Raw genomic sequence first — 19,498 nt, 5'->3', positions numbered from 1 at the left:
TGGGTCCATCAGTGACACTCTGCGTCTTTTCTTTCAGAAGAGGGGCTAGAGCAGACAGAACGCTTAGAGGTTGCAATGGGCAAGAGAGCGGGAAGGAAAGCGACGACAGAGAGCTGCCAGGGAGTCTAAGAGGCTGCATCCTTCAGGCGGCGCGAGAAAGGGTCTTCAGCTCCAGATCAAGATTCCGAAGAGTTAAATATTACTGCGCAGCCCGACCTGGATGGGATTTGCTTCTGGGTACAAAACGGGACACTGATCAAAATCAACTTGGACAAGTGGCAAGACTGAGTCTGATGATTGTGGATGTCTTTTAAGGTCGTTGGAGGGGAGAGGATGGGAGGCGGTGTGCTCAGGGGTAGGTGGAGGGAAGCATCAAATCCAGGGATATAAAGGGACACGGAGCCGGGAAACAGAGGACAAAATGCGTGGGGAAAGAGAGAGAGGAAGAGTTGAAGAAAAGTAAGGGGAAAGTAGGGACAGGGTTAAGGGGAGAGAGGAGGATAAGAGAGAAGTGAGGGCGGCTAGGAGGGATTAAAAAGGGAAAGGGGATCGCCGGAGAGAAGGGCGGACGGCTGGCTCGGGAGGTGGGGAGGCGGCGAGGGGAGCGAGCGGGCGGGGGGCGCAGAGAGCGGCGAGGGGGCTGGAGAGGAGGAGGAGGAGGGCAAGAAAGTGCGGGAGGCGCGGGGGCGGGCGCGGGGGCGGGCGCGGGGGCTGCGGGCCGGGGAGGGGGCGAGGGCAGTAGGAAGGAGAGCTCAGGCGGGGGAGAGCGAGCGAGCGGGCCGGGAGCCGAGGGCGGGGAGGCCGCGGGAGGGAGGTGGGGGGCAGGTGGGCGAGCGCGGGAGGGAGCGCGGAGAGCCGAGGCCAAGTGCATTGTGTCTGGCGGCGCGCGCGAGCCCACCGGCGGCTGCGGCGGGGCGGGAGCCATGGAGCCGCGGGCGCTCGTCACGGCGCTCAGCCTCGGCCTCAGCCTCTGCTCCCTGGGGCTGCTCGTCACGGCCATCTTCACCGACCACTGGTACGAGACCGACCCCCGGCGCCACAAGGAGAGCTGCGAGCGCAGCCGCGCCGGCGCCGACCCCCCGGACCAGAAGAACCGCCTGATGCCGCTGTCGCACCTGCCGCTGCGGGACGCGCCCCCGCTGGGGCGCCGCCTGCTCCCGGGCGGCCCCGGGCGCGCAGACCCCGAGTCCTGGCGCTCGCTGCTGGGGCTCGGCGGGCTGGACGCCGAGTGCGGCCGGCCGCTCTTCGCCACCTACTCGGGCCTCTGGAGGAAGTGCTACTTCCTGGGCATCGACCGGGACATCGACACCCTCATCCTGAAAGGTGAGCGGCGGGCGCGCCCTGCGTCCCGGGAGCCCGCGCGGGGAGCGCAGCCCGCGGCTTCCCCGGGGCGCGCCGGTCCCCGCGTCCACCTCCCCGCCGCGTCCCCGCGCTCCGCTCCCCCGCACATGCTTTCATCCTTCCCCGCCGCCTCCGTTCCTGACCCCTCTGCCTTTCTTCTTCCCGTCCTTCCCTTCTCTCTCGCTCTTCTTTCTTTCCGTGACTGTCTTCTTTCTTTCCATGACTCTCTTCTTTGCTCCTCATCCTGCTCTTCCCTTTCCCCCTTCCTTCGAGTCTGTGCTTTAGCCCCCCTCGCCTCTGTCTCCTCCTTTTCTCGTCGTCTTTTACTCTCCTCTCGTCCTTTGCTATCTTTGTACACCTGCCAGATTTGGAGTGCATGTGTGCACGCTCCCCACGAGGGCAACAGTCAAAAAGAGCTGACCTTTCCCGGTCGGGCTCCTTCCCTCAAGTTGTGCTTTCCTTTTAGAAATACCTTTGGAAGAAAAGTGATGCAAACCTCAGAAGGGGGGAAAGGATTTTTTTCTTGTATTGTGTTAATGTCGGTAGCATTACACTGATGTGGTCATCCTAGCCTGGCAGGCTAATCGGGAGCTAAGGAGGCCCGAGGAACCTTTCTCCAAACCCCCGAAGTGCAGGGTTCCTGTGGATTAGACCTCAGAGACCGTTAAGTCTTTGGTGGAGGCAGCTGGAGGCAGATAAAACATCTGCTTCCTTTCCCCCTGCCTGATGAGTGGGCACCCCGTCTCCAGTGTCTAGGCACACCGGGGTGAGGGAGGAGAGAAGCTGCATCACCCCTTTCAAGTGGAGCTTTCTGGATTTGAGCATGGAGTCTCTGCAAAATCACTCTCATGTCTGAAATGCCTTTAAGGTTGTTTTTGTTGTTTTGTTGTTTGGCACTGAGTTGTAGCGCATCGATTTGCTCTTCTAAAATCTATGCAACACCTGGCTTCCACGCATGTAATCAGATAGTTTCAGGATTTCTTTTTTGTAATCTCATTCATGTAAAAATACTCGGTGTGACAATACTATTGGTGAAGATTCTTTCCAACTTTAAGAGCTTGACCCTAATATAAATTCTTTTTTCTGAGATGAAAAAATAAATCTTCTTTCCCTTGGACTCATTATTGCAAAAAAAAGACAAAGTCTAAAATCAGTACATTTTAATATTTAGTAGCCATTCAGGAAAGCACATGAACAGACTCGTGTCAGTTTGGAATGGAATTGCATAGAAAGGAGGGGGTTAGGAACGGTTTGGCCTTCAGAGTCGTGTTAGTTGGCATATTCTTCATTTCTCAAACGTGTCAACTTCCTCCTTCCCGTGGCTAGCTCAGCTGGGGACTGCCATCTGAGGTCTGTCTGTGCCTGGAATGACTCCAGCGCTTTTGGGGGAAGCAGATACAGGAAACCTTCCTTTGGGAAGCACACCTTTTTCTTTCCTCTCTTAACTCGCATCCAAATCTCATTTCTCCTCATGAAGATGCTGCATAATTAATTCTGATAGTAGCATAGTACATGAACAAACTGTAAAAGCTGAATTTGGAGGCTCAGTTACGGAATGCTCATTTAGGCAAGGCAATTTTGAAAGCTAAGCAGTGTAGTCTGTCTTTGAAAATGATGGAGCTGCATTTCCTTACACTCTTTCTGTGCCTAGAGTATGTGATTGCATGTAAATTGGATAGAGAGTAATACCTGCAACACCAGGGCATAGTCCAACCCAACAGCAGGAGAGGGACCCCCACAGGACACTGCACATTCCCCCACCTCTGCAAGGGCCCTGGCTTGTTGAGGTGCACAGCTCCTGGGCAGTCTGGAATTGAATAATTTTAGAGGTGGAAAGGGACATCATTGAATCCAACCTCCCACCCATTGTTCAAACTCCCTCCTGCAACCTCTCTGACAAATGGCCGTCCAGCCCAGTACTTCCAGGGGACAGAACTTGTATACTACTTAAAAGAATTATATTTTTCTAGTTGTGAATGCATGTTGAGATTAAAATAATCTTAGATTTGTAATATGGGTGGTGTTTAGCTATTCCTTTGTGCAGAACACTAAAGAGTTCTAGATAGTAATCAGAAGACGTGGGCTCCATTGCTGGCCCTGCCGCCAAATTGCAGTGTATCCCCAGACAAGTGTCCAGGCCTCCTTGGTGTTCGGTTTTCTTGTGTATAGTATTGGGAAGGCTGACTATTCTTTAGGGAATTTTCTAGTTCTAAAATCTGCCATTGTTATAATAATAACAATGTAAATTTAGCTTCTTGGGAAGTTAATGAGCTGACATTATTAAGACGTGGAGCGTGGAAAAAATGACAGACGTCTGTACATTATAGGATCATAATTTGTTGTTTGGGAGATGGCCAAAAATGCCTCAAGCACTTTCACCATTGCTACTAACTTCCCTTGGACTAGTTACATAGCCCTTCTGGATCTCAGTTTCATCATCTGTGAAATGAACAGTTTTAAAATTCTTTGATTCTATGAATAATTTGAGAAAGGAAAATGTCACCAACATTTTCCTTTCTCAAACAGATGATTTTGGCACCCATATTAGGGAAACATTATTACCTCTGTGTTGGCATCTGGCATTAGTGGCTGTGGCACGAATTTCTTAAATGAGCCATAGAAATTGACATCACATCTTATATAAAAATTTGGATAGCTAGGGTCCCAAGTGGCAGTCTTACTTTCTTCTCTGAATTACCTTGTTTCTGAGTCCTAACATTTAGGAATTTTAGTGATAGGAAATGAAGAAGAGTAGATTCAGATGGGAGCGTGAGGAGGGGTAGGATGGGGCCACAAGAACTACCTGGCATATCCGTTGAGCTTTTGAGAGAAAAAGAGGTCAGCCTTTCTTCATGTGGGCTTGGAGGGCAAAGCTAGGTGGTGGGTGAAAGTTGCAGAGAGGAAAATATAGAGTTGGTAATATGGAAAACATTTTTCCAGTTGGAATTGTTTGCATTTCCTGTTACTGGAGGCCAGGCAAGTATTTCTGTGAGATGTCGAGGGAATAGAAACATACAATGTGGACAGAGATCGGTTTAGAAATGAAATGTATAGATGCTGTCTTGTTAATCTACTTAAGAGAAGTCACATGACTCAGAAAAGCATTGGTCTCAAGGGGACAGGTATCTGGCAAAATCATCACGTTCTGATTGTCACCGTTTCATTATGATTCTAGTTCACTTCTAGCCCAAAGTGACCCTAGAAGGTCTAAATTGGACCTCCAACCAGGACCTTCAATAAGGATGGAGGTAAAGTTGTTGATAAACCGATTAAGAACCAAGACTAGAACTCTATGCTACTCTACCAGGCTGACAAAGGGCCACTCACCAATATAGTATGAATACAGTTGTTTCTCCAGCAGCAAGTTCTCTTGACCGCTATATTGACCAATCCACGTTTCACTAGCTTGCCTGCTGGGATAACATGGGAACTTACAAATGCTTTAGAGATAGTAGGTTCACACTCTATTTCCGTGGTTTACGATCCAATGCCACAAATACCCATTGAAAGCCTGTTATGTGCAAGGTAACATTAGGAAGATTTCATCTACACCTGCAGGGGTTCTTTTGTGTTTGAGTTGGTCAGTTGACTCTAAATTATTCTTCCATTGTATGCCCCTTTTTCAGCTTACTTTCTGTTTTTTTTTTTTTGGATGAGGAAGATTGGCCCCAAGCTAACATCTATGCCAGTCTTCCTCCATGTTGTGTGTGGGATGCCACCATAATATGGCTTGATGAGTGGTGTGTAAGTCCGTACCCAGGATCCAAACCCGTGAACCCCAGGCTGCTGAAGCAGAGCTTGCAAACTTAATCACTACACCACTGAGCCAGCCCCTTGTAGCTAACTTTTGATACTAAGGAAGCTTTGCTGGTCAAAGTAAGGACTGTCTCTGCTAAGTATACAAATGAAGTTGTCTTCCACCCAGCAATAACAGGGCTAGAATAGTTGAGGGAGCCTTGTGGTAGGAACTTGAGAGAATGGATTTAAAGGGTAGGGCCTCAGGCCACGCCCTGTGCCACTGGAAATTTGACTGTTTGAAAGAAGCCTTTATATGTAAAAAATCACAGAAAGGCAGTAAGGCAGGTGGGTGTGGCATGGATTATATAAAGAGCCTAGGAAATGAGCTTCATTCATTCATTCATTCATTCATCCATCCGGTTATTTGCTCAACAAATATATATTGAGTGACAGATAGTGTTCTGGGTGTAGAAGATATAGGGTGAACAAAATGGATAAAAATGCCTGCCTTCATAGAGTTTATTCCAAGTCGTGGGCTTATTTTCTAGTAGGTTATACAGTACCTACTCATCGTAGGTTATGGGAAGGCCGTAGCACTGCTAGTAAGTGACAGAAAATACAGAGCGGTGATGGAGTGCTGTATTCTTTAGGGGTCACCCAGCCACTCTGTTCCAAGTGCAATTCTTATGTTTAAACTCCTGGATGAACAGTAAAAGAGGAGGACGGATGGAGGGAGACTCAGTTGGAAACATATAATGCTTCTTTCAGTTCCTGAAAACACTGATTTTAATAAATAAACATTGATGAGACTTGTGAATACATTATGTAGAACTTTGGAGAAATTAATTTTGAATAGGAATTAGTCATTGAAATCACATTAAAAGTTCCAACAGTTCTTACTAGCTTTAACTTTAATTTAAAAATGTTTGTAATTAAAATTTTTCATTAAAAGCAATTAACATTACTTTTCAAATATATGTACCTTGTTTACATAAATCAGATTCTAATATTATATAGTGCCTGCAATAAACAAAGGGAAATTAATGTTGTAGTGTTTCATTTTTATGAAATTAGAAATGATAGAATTTCAAAAATGCGAAGATTATAACTCTGTATGCATAATGTTAACTTGTATAAATCATTTGGGATTGAATTCTTGAAACTTGAAATAAAACATCTCCTTGTGGTTTCAGAAGCATTTTTCCTCTAATGAGATAAACAGAGATATCAAAGACAGTGGGACATAAATACTTTGTCGTTTTGTTCTCTGCAAGAAAAAGAAAGTAAGAAAATTGGTAGGAATTCATTGGGACTGCTCTTCACTCTGCTAATGATTTATCTGTTTCCCCTGTTGCTTATTTTCCATGAAATTAATAGTCTGTACAGGACCCACCAAGTTCTACCTGACACAGAAATAGATTGATGATTTTCTTCTGCTCGTTTGTAGACCAAAGTATCATTTGTGTTAGAATAATTATCTCCCAAGAGCAGATATATCTAGGCAAGCTGAGAAGCTAGCGCTGTTTTTCCTCCCTGACCCATTAGGGTTCACATCTTGTTCTCAGACCTTCTCTTGGACCAGAAGATGCTGCTGGTAAAGAGATTCCTCAGTTTTGGGGGTGCTGGGGATATCATTAAGACTTCCTTTTTCTTTCTGTACTTCTCCAGCCAAGTGGTCTCTGAAATTGTTTTGAGCATCAATCTAGATAATTTATTTTTATTCATTTTTAAATTATGTGCATGAACTGTACTACCATATACGTCATAAAACACAGACAAAAGCGAATTTAGAAGGGATGTGGTAATGAAGAGATATAATTAGAAGTTCAACTGTTTTTACCCCACATTCCAAAGGATTGCTTGTGTACCCCCTGGCGTGTACATACTCCACTTTGAAGATTGTTTCTCTCACTGCTCATTAGCAGAGCCTAGTTTCTTATCTGGGCAGAGGAAGGAATGATTTTTCCTATCATGGCTGAAATTTATGGTGGGTCTCCCAGTGCACTGTTGTATCGCACACATTCATCTTGCACGGGGGAGAGAAGAAGATGCATTTAATTTCTGTATCATTTCTGACATTAGGCACAGTATTAAACGAACCCTTTTTGATTAAACAACTGCCAGCTCACACAACACATCTCTTAAGGACTAGATTCGTGGCTTTGGCCCACAGTGTGCTGAGGCTGAACATACTCAAGTGTGCTAACTGTGTTTCAACACGTTCTCTCGCTAAGACTCCTGAAGGTTATCTTGAACAAAAATTAAATTCTTATTTGTCACTCTGCTATCAGAGAAAGATACTTGCTTCTGTTCTTTCCATCTGCACACTGGAATTGTCTTTTAAAAGTAATTTATAAGCACAAAAGTGGATGGTGCTTTCAGTGGCTTGTGATCAAAATCGCTTGAATCAATGACATTTGTATCCACCGTGTCTCATGGATAATATTTAACAATGGCCTTGAAGGGAAAAAGAGAAGAGTTTTTGCTATGTCATGGAAAGTTCACATCCAATTATACCCAAGTCACTGTGATTTTTTCCTCATCTACTGATTTTTCTTCTTCAAAGCTCAAAAAAGAGCCCTCAAACCCCATCAGGCAGACTACTCATAATTGCAAGCGTTCTTGATCGCCGTAGAAGATAAGCTTTTGTTGGGGGAGCATCTGGACGTTACATTCTGTTGAGGGAGTAACTGAGACTCCCGGTGTCAATGCTAAGTGCGAGCCCTCGAGGAGGGGGAACACTGAAGGAATTTAGGCAGATCACAGGGTTTTTCCCAACAGTTAACAAGAATGAACTCTCCTTTCATCTGTGATACACCTGCAGTGCAGTGTACCCCAGATTGTTGACCTGTGACCTCTGCCAAGCAAACCATGACCTCGGATTGGCTCTCCTCTTATTCCCTGAGCCCATCTTTCTGTGTCCACATCTTTCAGGAAGATTCCACTGTCCTTTGATACTCAATTGTGTAAACATCTAGGACCCATTTTCTTGTATTATTTGCTGGTTAAGAGAATAAAAATAATCAGATTTGGTCATCCCCTTCACTTCCCGCCCCCTTGCAAAAGCAGCTGGTGAAATGGAAGGAAAAAGTTGAAAACAACCAAACTGGAGGGTTGGCAAATAACACAAATAGCAAACGTGTCTCCTTTGGTGTAAAACATTAGCTCAATAGTTTGGGACAATTCAGATAAGATCATTTTAATCACGTAGATTTGCTTTAGTTTTAAAACGTTTGTTTTTTCTATATTTACTATTTTTTTTAAAAAACCACATCATTGATATTGTCTGAAGCTTTGCACACTAGTTGTCAAGATTTCTATCAAAATAAAGGCATTTGTAAGTAACAAATGGACTTTATTTCCAAAACCTGGTAAAATTTATGCGAGTTTATTTTTTTGCTTTCTTATAGTGTTTCCCCATGGTTAAAAGCGATTGCGGTGATTAATCTGTTTTATTGCCAGTTTTAACTAAAAGGATGTAAGTGAACTTCTTGGAGCGTGAGAGAGCCAGCATCGACAGTCATGAAGCTGACAGCCTTTGTTTGCTTCAGAGTAACGGCAACTACATGCTGCACTCCATCTTTCTTGTAACTCAGCCAGATAAGCTGATTGCAGACCAAACAATAATGTCCTGGGGACACCCATCAGGGAAGGCATTAGCAAGTGAAAAAAGGGGAACAGTGCAAACCATATTTCAGTTTCTGTTATCTTGAGTTACTGAGGACACACTGAGTTATTTTCTATAACTTGCTGGATGTCCCCCAGTGTTTAGGCTTTTTAATATTTTGTTCATGGGTAAAAATCAATCAACTCATTTCTCCTCTAAGGACCTAAAGGATATAATATGTTCACTTTTGGTTTCTCCAAGTTGTTTGATACTCTACAGGCAGACAGGGGAGAGATTCCAGAAATATAAGAGGGAAATTCGGAATGTATAGAAAATTCTAGAAGGTGTAATTGTCCCAACACAGCAGATCACCAACTGCAAATTAACACTGATGCTTCCATGTGTCATGCCAATAAGCACTGACTTGCAGGCTTAGGGTCTATAATAGTGGAACAGTCAGGGTGGAGGGAGTGGGAGTGTGGGTGGGAGGCTGTATTTGGCTTGGATCTCTTTTGTCTACATTTTAAGGAATTTTTATTTGGTGTAGGGGATGTGAGCATTTGCTTCACTCAACAGTCAGTCATAAATGTTACTGAGTGTTGGAAAAGAAATGCTTTCGAAAATAAGAGGCTGCTTAGTGAAAAACATGGATCCTGTGTCCTCCTTGTCCTGTGGGGTGTAGCTTTCCCTAACTACACCCGGAGTGGTGAGGAAGGGGGTCAGAGTAGGCGACTGGGGCTATTGGTTAATTTGAGTTTGAATGCCGTTTCTTAAGTTCTCAAGCTTTTCAAAACTGCTTGCAGTCGTGTTTACAGCTGTCGTGGAATTTTAAGCATGTGCATGCTGTTAAATGGTACTAGAAGTTATCCTGAAAAGCAGCAGAATTGATCGCTTGTCATATGATTGAAAAATTATGAAACTGATCATCAGAGTGACAATTTGACGTAGCAGAAGATAACCTGTAGGGGGGAGGAAACCAAAAATCTAGTGGCCAATGGGGATAATTGAGTGTAGGCTAATTGGAGCTCAGTATTTGTTTTATGGCCACTGACACTTGAGTCACTTACTCCAGGTGATTTAATCCTGAGCATCTAACATAGTTTACGGAAACTTTGGTGCTGAGACAATGGAAGTACTGGTTGAAGGAAGCTAAAACTCACAAGAACTAGAAAAGTAAAGAGGCTGAACTATAAAGAGTGACAGAGAAAATGACAGTGACTGCTAACATGAACGTTTCTGAAAAACAGTCTTTTTGTTCAGGTGTTTGAAACAACAAAACAAAAGACACGAGGAGACCTTTTACTATTGAGCGGTAAAAGATAAAATCCAGCAGAAGATGTCTGTTGAAGAAGCATCAAAATCGTGTTATATTTCCTTCCTTTCTTCTCAAGGGTTCCCTTTTCTTTCTGAAAGAAACTCAAATTGCTAGAAGGAAAACGGGTGAGCACATGCAGAATCAAAGGTGCACTGAGTTGAAAGGAACTTTGAGAGCGACCCTCACCCGGTTTGTTTACTGCGATGCTGGGGAACCATGCCAGTGATAGATGATCGTCCCTTATGCTGGGAACGCCTGTCAGTTACATGCAATTCCTAGCATTCCAGCTCTAACTCCCTCCTTTTCTCTCTGAAAGTATATTATCAGAATGCCTGTGACGGAGGGGATGTTGTTAGCATAATCTCAAATCAGTTTTAATTTCTAAAACAGAGTCTGTCCTTTGGACAGGGGAGGCCCTTCGATCTTATATAGAAAAGGCTTAGAGACAGCAGTCTGGTCAGCCCTGGGAAGGGATGCTTTATCCAGATTGTGTGTTTTACCGGGTGGGGGTTGTATGAGGAGCTGATGGATATTGTGAGCGTGGGTGCTTCAGGCCCCCAAAGTCGTCCCCAGGCACCATCATTGATTTGGAAATTGGGAACCGTATAAATAACTCATTACCTGTTAATCTTCTAAACCAGTCCCAACACACCTGATTTGGGAAAGTTAAAAAAAAATGACAGGAGAAATCATAAAAGGTCACAGTTTTGTATGCCCTTGAAATGTGACAGAGCTATTGCGATAAATATGTCTGAGCGCCCCTGAGAGGCATGAAACAGAGTTGTTCCCTATTTTCTAAACCGCACGTACAGAGGATTCTCAGTAATACTTGATTTTGCCATGGGAGAAATTGAGTGGTTCTTACTAATGGGCCCCAGATTTTCATTTTGGACATTTGTGGCATGGGTATTTTCTAGAGTATGTTTTTATTTCTAAATCGTCACATAGTTCTTATTTCAGCACTCTTCCAGTTCTATTTGCAGGTTAAAATGGCAGACCTATTTTTTTTTTCCTGGCCCAGAATTCTCCCATATATGTAGTTTTCTGGAATTGTTTTTATTTCTGAAAGGTCAGGTACAGCAGCATTTCTGATTAGGTATGAAACAAGATAATTTGGGTTGTGGGTCTAATTTTTTTAAATGGAATGAATAAAGTGCTTGACAAACACTTATCCACTCGCATAGATTGGTTTATCAGTTAAGGATCTTTTAGTTCCAAATAAGAAAACACCCGAATAAAAATGGCTTAACCTACAAGGAAGATGTATTATCTCCCATAACAAGAAGTCTGGAGGAAGTTGGTGCCCAGGCCAGTCAATTAAAGATGCCACGCTGTTGGGCTTTAGTGGTTCCAACATGGATGATTTTGCCTTCAGACTTGTCCCTTGCCGGTCACACCAGTGCTGTGAGTCACTTCCTCACACAGCCACAGTTCAAAGGCTATGAAGCAGGAGAGAGGCCATGCCCCTTTTTTGTAAACCACTCTTAGAATAAATGTAATTTTTCAGAAGTTTCCTGGCAGACTTCCCACAGGTCTCATTGGTCAGAATTAGGTCACATGGCCATTTCTAAACCAATCCCTGGCAAGTGGAGTGGGATTATCATGATTCCCTTAGACCAATCAAGCTTCCGCCCTGGTACTGGGCAAGGGCACCGTCTTCCCAGGAAGCACTTGGCTGCCTGACACCTGAGCAAAATCTGGCTTCTGTTAGCTAAGGAGGCGTGGCTGTTGTCTACACAATCACAGTGCCTGCTGCAGCAGGGAAATCCAAATGGCAGTCCCATCCTGCTTGTGGTCATCCCATAGGGAGAACAGAACTGAGAGGAGAACCCAGATTTCCTGCCAGCTCTTCCACATTTACCAAGTTCTCTCTCTACATCCTGCCCTGATGGGCACAGGGGAAGAAAAATATCATTTTCCCTCGCTCCTCCTAGGTTCTTAGGCTGGGGCCCTGTAAATCAGACTGACAAAAGACAGATTAACAAGAGAAAACCAAACAGTAGTTTATTAACATGTGCATCATCGTGCATATACATGGGAGCCCTCAGAGATGTGTATCTCAAAGTGGTGGTTAGAACTTGGGCTTATATAACATCTTAACAAAAGAACCATAAATTCTTAGAGAAGTGACAAGACAAAGGAAAAGGATTTTGAGTTTCTAGATCTGACAGATTATGGGAAGGCAATTATATGGGGAGACTCATGGTAGCTAAGGGCTAGTTTGAGCAAAGGTTTTTTACGTAGATTCTCTGGTACCGTCTCTGGGCTGAGAAGGGACTAGAGCTATCTCCAGTGATTAACTTCCGTCCTTCCTGGTAGAGCTGGGAAGGAGGGGGACACCTTTCCAAATTTTTGTCCTGCTTTTAGACAGATAGGAGAAGGGCAGAGAGCTTTTCTTGCATCTACTGCTTTTCAGCTCAAAATAATCCCTATGCCAAAGTGGCATATTTTGGGGTAGCATATTCTGCTTCCCTTTGTGGGCATATGGAAGTGCCTGAAAGGCCTGTGATTTGCTTTTTGAAGAGATGTTTGTGACTCTTTAATCTCTAGTAACCAAGAGACTTCATGGTTGGTTTTAAGGAGGCTTCTTTATAATTGTACTTTGAAAAATGGAGTGCAAAATGTTAAAAATTGTGCATTTTAGGGGATATCGATGTGCTCTAGGATCTGATAGTGCAGTTGCTATAAGTTTAATACACACTAGATTGATGAGGTGAGTGTTGTTACAAAGCTGGAAGGCCACCTGAGGAAGACGTTGCTTGTCAGGGTGTCATTCTGTGTTTGGAGGAGTGAGATGGAATGAGAGTGTGTCAAAATGAACCTCAATCATCTCGCCAGGAATGTTCCAGTCAGACCACTCCAGGGCACTTCACATTTCCTGATGGAATCGCTGTGCTCCTCTTGGATCTCTCATTTGAAACCAAGAGGCCTATTTATTAAAGCTTGATCCCTCTTTGGAGGAGGAATTACAAGGCAAGAAAACAATCTGAACTATTGCAGATGGGCTGAGCTAGCAGGATTTTAGCACAGAAGCCTCAGAAGATGGTGTAGAGCCACAAGGTATGTGGGAGGACATATATTTGGACCACCAGATTGCATGCCAATTTGTAGGCTCAAAAAGAAAAAAAGCAAGCGAGGAGGCAGGAAAGAAGGGAAAGGAGGAAGGAGCAAATGAGCAACGATTTGGTGGTCTTTGGGGAACCATCTCTATGGGATCTTATTTCTTTAAATATCTATTAGGTACATTTCTCTTTCTCAAATACAATCTTATCATGTCTTTCCTTTGATTAAAAACCACTGTCTGATGGATTCCTCAATAGTTTTAACATAGAATTACCAAATGATCTAGCAATTCCACTCCTAGAAATGTACCCCAAAAAATGGAAAATGAGGACTCAAACAAAAACTTGTACATGAATGTTCCTAGCAGTGCACTTCACATTAGCCAAAGGTGGATACAACCCAAATGTCCATCAGCTGATGAATGGATAAACGAAATGTGCTGTATCTACATAATGGAGCATTATTTAGCCATAAAAAGCAATGATGTACCAATACATGCTACCACACGGATGAACCGTGAAAACGTTATGCTAAGTGGAAGAAGCCAGACATAACAGGCAACGTATTGTGTGATTCCATCTGTATGAAATGTCCAGAATAAGCCAATCCATAGAGACAGAAATCAAGGAGGAGGGAATGGGGAGTGATGGCTCCAAGGGTACAGGGTTTACTCTTGAGTTAATGAAAATGTTCTGGAAATAGGTAGTGGGAATGGTTGCACATGTACTAAATGAAACTGAATTGTACACTTCAAAATGATGAACATAGTAAAAAAGAAAAAAACAAAACAAAACAAAAATCTCTGATGGTTTTCCACTGCTCACAGCTACAAGTCGAAGCTTCTTAGCAGGTTGCGAAAAAGCCTTCACTGTGTGGGTCTTACTACCCATCTGGTTCTATACTCAGCCACTTCTCTGAAATCTAGGGTCAGGCTATGCCAGACCGTTTGCTATTCCCTCAATACTTAACGCGCTTCACTCTGTGCCATTGCTATCCTGTTTCTCTGGCCTGAAATACAGTCCCCTCTTGTCCACCTGGGCGCTCTTCCTTGAAAGCTTACTGCCATTGTTATTTCCTCTCTAGATTTCCTTCACTCTCCCCTGAACCTCTCATTCCCTGCAGAATTAATTGCTTTATTAGCTGTGGCCCCAGTGTGCTTTATACGTACCTCTCTCACAGTACTTTCTACATTGCATTGTGCTTTGTTTCCTTGTGCATTTTACCCTCTTCTTTAAGGCCAGAGACAGACGCCACCCAGCTCAGGGTCTGGCACACGGCGATCTTCCCATAGAATGGCTGTCGAATAAACTGCACTGGATTGATTCAAACCACAGTCATATCTGGTCCATTCTCTTCTCACCCACTCCACTGTTTTTCTTTCAATTCAAGGACAGGGAGAAAAAGAGAATTATTCTCAGTTTTGGAGAACTAGGATGCTAATAATTCAAAGAAGACAAAGGACTTGGCGTTTAAAAAAAAGGAGTAATAGTAGTAGATATAAAAAAAACCCCACCACATTTATGGTTGCTTTTATTTTGGAAGTATTCAAAAAATCAGTGTAAAATTCACAAAATGCTTCTTTATGGGGGATTTGCCTCATGAAATGTTCCTAATCCTCAACTAAAGGATTATATTATTATTGAGGTTTTCTTGTCTTTCTGCTTATCTCCGTGGGAAGTCTGTACCTTCCAGGAACTGTTCCTTTGTCTCTGTTCTCTCACAGGACCTGAGAGGGTGGTTTTCAAACACCAGGAACTCAGTGCATAGGTGGTGTTTTGCCAAGTTCATTCCAAGTATTTCCTTGTACAGTTTTGGCTTATTGAATATTCTTTTTTTTCAATAAAACTGTTGCAAGTCCAGTGGCCTACTTCCTTTTCCCAGAAAGCAGAGTTGCTGGAAGGAGTTGCTGAAAGAGTCTCGCTTGTGGCCTGCATCTGGCTCTTACCTGAGCTGTCTGTGTCAGGCCTGTCACGAGAGGAGCCCTTGCAGGCTGAAAAAGCCCAGAGTCTCACGTGGGGTACAGGAGCACTCTTCGCACTCTTCAAGCACAGAGAGCTCTCTAAGAGGATGCTGGCTTTGCTGGCATTCTGAAGTGATCTCCCTCTCAGCAAGTTTATTTTGCAGTTTATTGAGGTGACGGGAGTCAGGAGACTTGGGGCATCCTCTTCACGCTGCTATTAACTAGCTGTGTAACCTTGGGCAAGTCACCTCACCTCTCCAGATCGTCGTTTTCTCATTGGTAAATACAAAGGTTGGATCAGTGTAACCTGTTGGGTCTCTGGCAGCATTAACTGCCTGTAATTATAGGATGCCCAGAAAACAGCAGCTTAATTAACTCAGCAAAGTCTAAGGCCAGAAAAAGGTCAGTTCTCTCTAGAAGCAGGTATGCATTAGGACAATCCAAGTTTGAGAGCCTTTTCCTGTTTTCAATTGTTTCCCCCCAAGTCTAATTTTCGTTTTCATTTCCTGAGGGTTTCACAGGAGAAGCAGAACTTTCTGTATTGTTCCAGGAATTGTCTTCTGTGGGAGTAATGTTTGCCATTTGGTTGGAAGGACTCAACTGTATAATTTTTTTCTCTCTAGATGACGTCATAAGGAGTTGGAAATAAATTATATCTGGTTTGAGGAACCAGTTAGAGTCTATAATAGAGAGCAAAAAAGGAGGACCCTTTAGAAAATTGCAGAGTATAATTTAAATTTTGCCTTACTTGCTCATTTTAAGTTTTTTTGAAGAAGTTTTGAAAAGATTTTGAGGAAAGAAAAATATGGTATACTTTTTTTTTGTTACTATAGGAAAAAATTCTAGGTTTATTCCTTCTTTGCTTCATGAGAGTATTTAATACTCACAATCCACGTGAAGTCAAAGAGAAGTCCTCAATTATGTTATGCTTCATTTTGTTCAAAAGTTTTAGAGATGTACTTTATGAATTTAATAATCCACTGTATTAAATACCTGGAAGTTATATTTGATCATTTTAATATACTTCATATTATGAATCCTGATTATTCATTTCAGATTCTTTTTTTCCCCCCCCTCAAATCATATTTTAGGTGGCTATGCCACGTATTGTAATTGGCATAATAATTTCACTGAAAGCCCTATTCAGACAATTTGAGCATGACATAATTGCTTTGACCTCAGATTTCCTCCTTAAGGTAGAGAGAAGGAAATGCTCAGGTCAACTTCTTTAGTCCTCCATGGCAAGGATTACAATGGCAGATCCACTGCTCAACTTCTGATGCTTGATGGGATCAGTGGCTTTTGCTTAAATCATTCCACACAAAGCAGAGATTTGCTAGACAAGACAATCATCTTCATCGTCCCCATCATTGTCAGGCTGATTCTTACTGAGAGACCAGAGTGTGACTTCCAGAAGACAGACTGGACGTGGTCTAAGGTATTGTGGTCTTTTGGTCTCTTGATTTGGGAATATATTTCTTAGGAAGTTTCTTCATTCTTTTGAGATTTCGTTTGTTTGTTTCCCTTTATAAACAGTAACACTAGGAAGGGTTTTACAAAATCCGTGGGAGATTATGAGCCAGGAAACTGAAATTAGTCTGTGGTAGCCATATGGCCAGGAGTACGGTACTCAGGGAATATACGATAAAGCACCTTAAATGTACACAGCAAATTCCTGCCACACAACTCAGAGTCGTTTTTACCAGGAGAAAAAGGAGACAGTTCCCTGACTGTGTGGTTGGAACTGCTGGAAATTACCGTTTGTAGACAGAGGGGTGTGTGCCCGTGTGGGAGTCTGGGGAGATGAGGAACCTCGGGAACCAGGAGCTACAGGCCTGGGCCTGGCTCTCTCTGCTACCGGTGGGACCTCAGGAAGTTATTTAAACCTCTCTAGACTTCTCTTTCTTATTTTTAAAGTGAAGAGTCAGACTTCATGATTTCTAAGAAATTTTCCAAATTATTCCATTTTATGATTTACTTAGAGTGTTGGGAAGTAAAGGGTGAGTTTTCCAGTTAGCTATGACCTACCTTTCTGTGCATCAAAACTTTTTATCTAACTGAAGGGATATATTTATTCAGGGCATTATGTACATCTCGTCCTTCTGAAACAGAGAGCACGAAATTCAAGTTTTGTTAGTGACTCTGTTATCGTCGTGTACTGTGACCTAATACCTAGGCACCCTTAGGGAATATAGAGATGTGTGAAACTATGTGCCTCAAAACTTAATGACACTGTCTACTACCCTTTAAGAAAAAGATTGTGCTTGTTCTGATTTTTTTTCTTGCTTGCTGCTTTTCTAAACATCACTTGCTTTTGCGTCTGTTGTCTGCTTCAGACAGCTACTCTGTCCCTTTTTGTATTCTACTTTGCTGCTTCTAATGGGCTAGGAACAGAGGGCCATAGATGAAGCAAGTTGGAATTAGGTCTGAAGTTAGGGGAGGTAGTCTCTAGGTGGGGTTTCAGGAGGTGCTCTGTGAGTAAAGACCTTGGGACTTGATTGTCCCTGCCTCAGGCCTTGGGGTGTTCTTCTGTGTTGCAATAAGTGAGCCTTAGATAAGTACTGTGTATAGTCCTTCCTATTTATGGAATGATGTAAAGTTTGTGACCATCCTTCCTAGAGGAGAAAATGAAGATGAGAGCCAGGCAGGAATGCCATAGCCCAAGGGACTACAAGAGGGCTCAGAAGTAGAAAGGGGTCACTGGGAGGGCGGAGGGGCGGGTCTGTGAGAGTGTCCAGATGATTGACAGTCACAGCCAGGTCTCATTTGTAGAGCATCCCACACAGTCGTCCTCTTCACTGCCTCTGCTTGCCAGCCATTCTCTGCCGTGACAGCCCATTACTGCCTCCTTTAAATAAAGCGGATGCAGGAGATTGGCAGTGGCAGGATTGAATTAGGACCCATGGACGCTGAACTTCTAGTTACTTGTTATTCTGTGGCTCCTCAGGACCACTCACAGTAGGTTAAGAAAGTGTAAATTGGTTATTCATTTTCTGTGTATTTACATGTAAATGCACTTTATTAGCTTGCAAAATACAGTATCTGTCCATTTCAGCATAAATTTGGACACTGACTAATTTGCGCTTGTTTAATCTGCAAGCCTGGCAGTTTGGGTTAGCCTCCTACCTCCTGCATGCTCCCTCCCTCAGGTCTCACCTCGCCCGACCAACAAAGCCAAGAATGTTATTTTAGGCTGTAGGAGCCATATTAAAAAATGCCCCTGGGTTTCTCTCAGCTTTTCTGAAGTTTTAAAATACGTAAAAATAAGCGTCATAGAGGTCAGTCTCCTGTGGGGCTCTTTGCTGTGTTTTCTGGGTACACTCCTGAGGGTGATGGGGAGGTGTGGGGAAAAAGCCACGAGATGATCAATAATTAGAGAAACACACTGTATCTACCATCCCGTTTAGCATGGGAGTGAAGTGTGCCACGATTGTGTACCACTTGTGTTAGCATTTTCCTCTCTTAACACCATCAGCATGGGTGAGGATGGGCACAGTGTGGAAGCAACTTCTGCTTTCTTCCCCCTCATGCTGGCCCCTCCTCACTTCTAGAAAAATACCATCCTCATCGAGCTCAGGATTCTGAAATTACAGTCCCTGTGGCAGAGTGGCCAGAGGCCTGATTTATCCGAGGCTTCGGATTGACTTCTTTATTGATTCGGGCTGATAATCATGCAGTCTGTTGGGCTGTTTCTAATTATTTTGGCTATCTTAATTATTGGATTGTGCATGATCTGTTCTGTTCAAATAATTTCTCAGCAAAAAGAATTGAACCAGCTGAGGTGTGCATGCACTTACCTGCTTCCTACCTGCTCCTGCCTCGAGCCCTTTGTGTCATGTTAAATGAATCATTTTGCTTCCCTGTTTTTCATTTTCCTCTCTGTGAACACAGGGAGATGATGTTTATCTTGTGGCTTAAGATTTAGGGTCACTAAATCTCAGGCACTAGCAAAATGTAAATTGTTGCTATCAGTTTGATAGGGCCATTCATGCTGACTTCATGTAGTCTAAATCTTTATTTTTTTCTAATTATGAACTTTCATAAACACATACTTATTGTAGAAAACGCAGAAAACTGCAAAGAAGACAAAAGTCATCTAGAACCCTGCCACTTAGTTATATAACCTGTTAAAATTTGATTTATTTTCATCCAGTCTTTATGCAAATATATACAGAAGCACATATTTGAGATAATACCATATATACTGCTTTGTATCCAGGATTAAGCCACAAGAATTTTTCAATTTTAATCATTTTTAATATCTGCATAGTATTTTAACGTGTGGATGCATAGCCTTCTAGTCAACTGATCTTTCAGACTCCCATATCTCCTCATATCCCTTTTTTTGTCCAACTGACAGAATCATCTATCTAGAATAAAACTTGATGCTATCGCTTCCTTGCTTAAACCCTTCTGTGGCTCCTGATAACTTGCTGGCTGGAGCCTTGCAGTGGGGGGAGGTGCCCTTCCTGCC

At 43.3% G+C, this 19,498-nt stretch overlaps 1 protein-coding gene across 6 annotated transcripts in view; it reads left to right on the top strand.

The window, feature by feature from the left end:
- TMEM178A (transmembrane protein 178A) overlaps positions 1-19,498 on the top strand; it is a 235,876-nt gene that overhangs the window by 184,101 nt on the left and 32,277 nt on the right. For 2 of the 6 annotated variants that reach the window (XM_014832945.3, XM_014832944.3), the window contains exon 1: positions 809-1,323. The exons of 3 other annotated variants lie outside the window; for them this stretch is intronic. In XM_014832945.3, coding sequence (XP_014688431.1) covers positions 924-1,323 — 400 coding nt within the window. In that variant the 5' untranslated portion in view covers positions 809-923. Of the gene's footprint in view, positions 1-808; positions 1,324-16,330; positions 16,463-19,498 lie in introns of those variants that run through there. One more of the 6 variants, XM_044772287.2, reaches the window with a different exon arrangement.

The sequence above is a fragment of the Equus asinus genome, chromosome 6 (genome assembly GCF_041296235.1).
Source record: "Equus asinus isolate D_3611 breed Donkey chromosome 6, EquAss-T2T_v2, whole genome shotgun sequence".
Taxonomy (NCBI): domain Eukaryota; kingdom Metazoa; phylum Chordata; class Mammalia; order Perissodactyla; family Equidae; genus Equus; species Equus asinus.
This window is presented reverse-complemented; position numbering and strand designations above follow the sequence as displayed.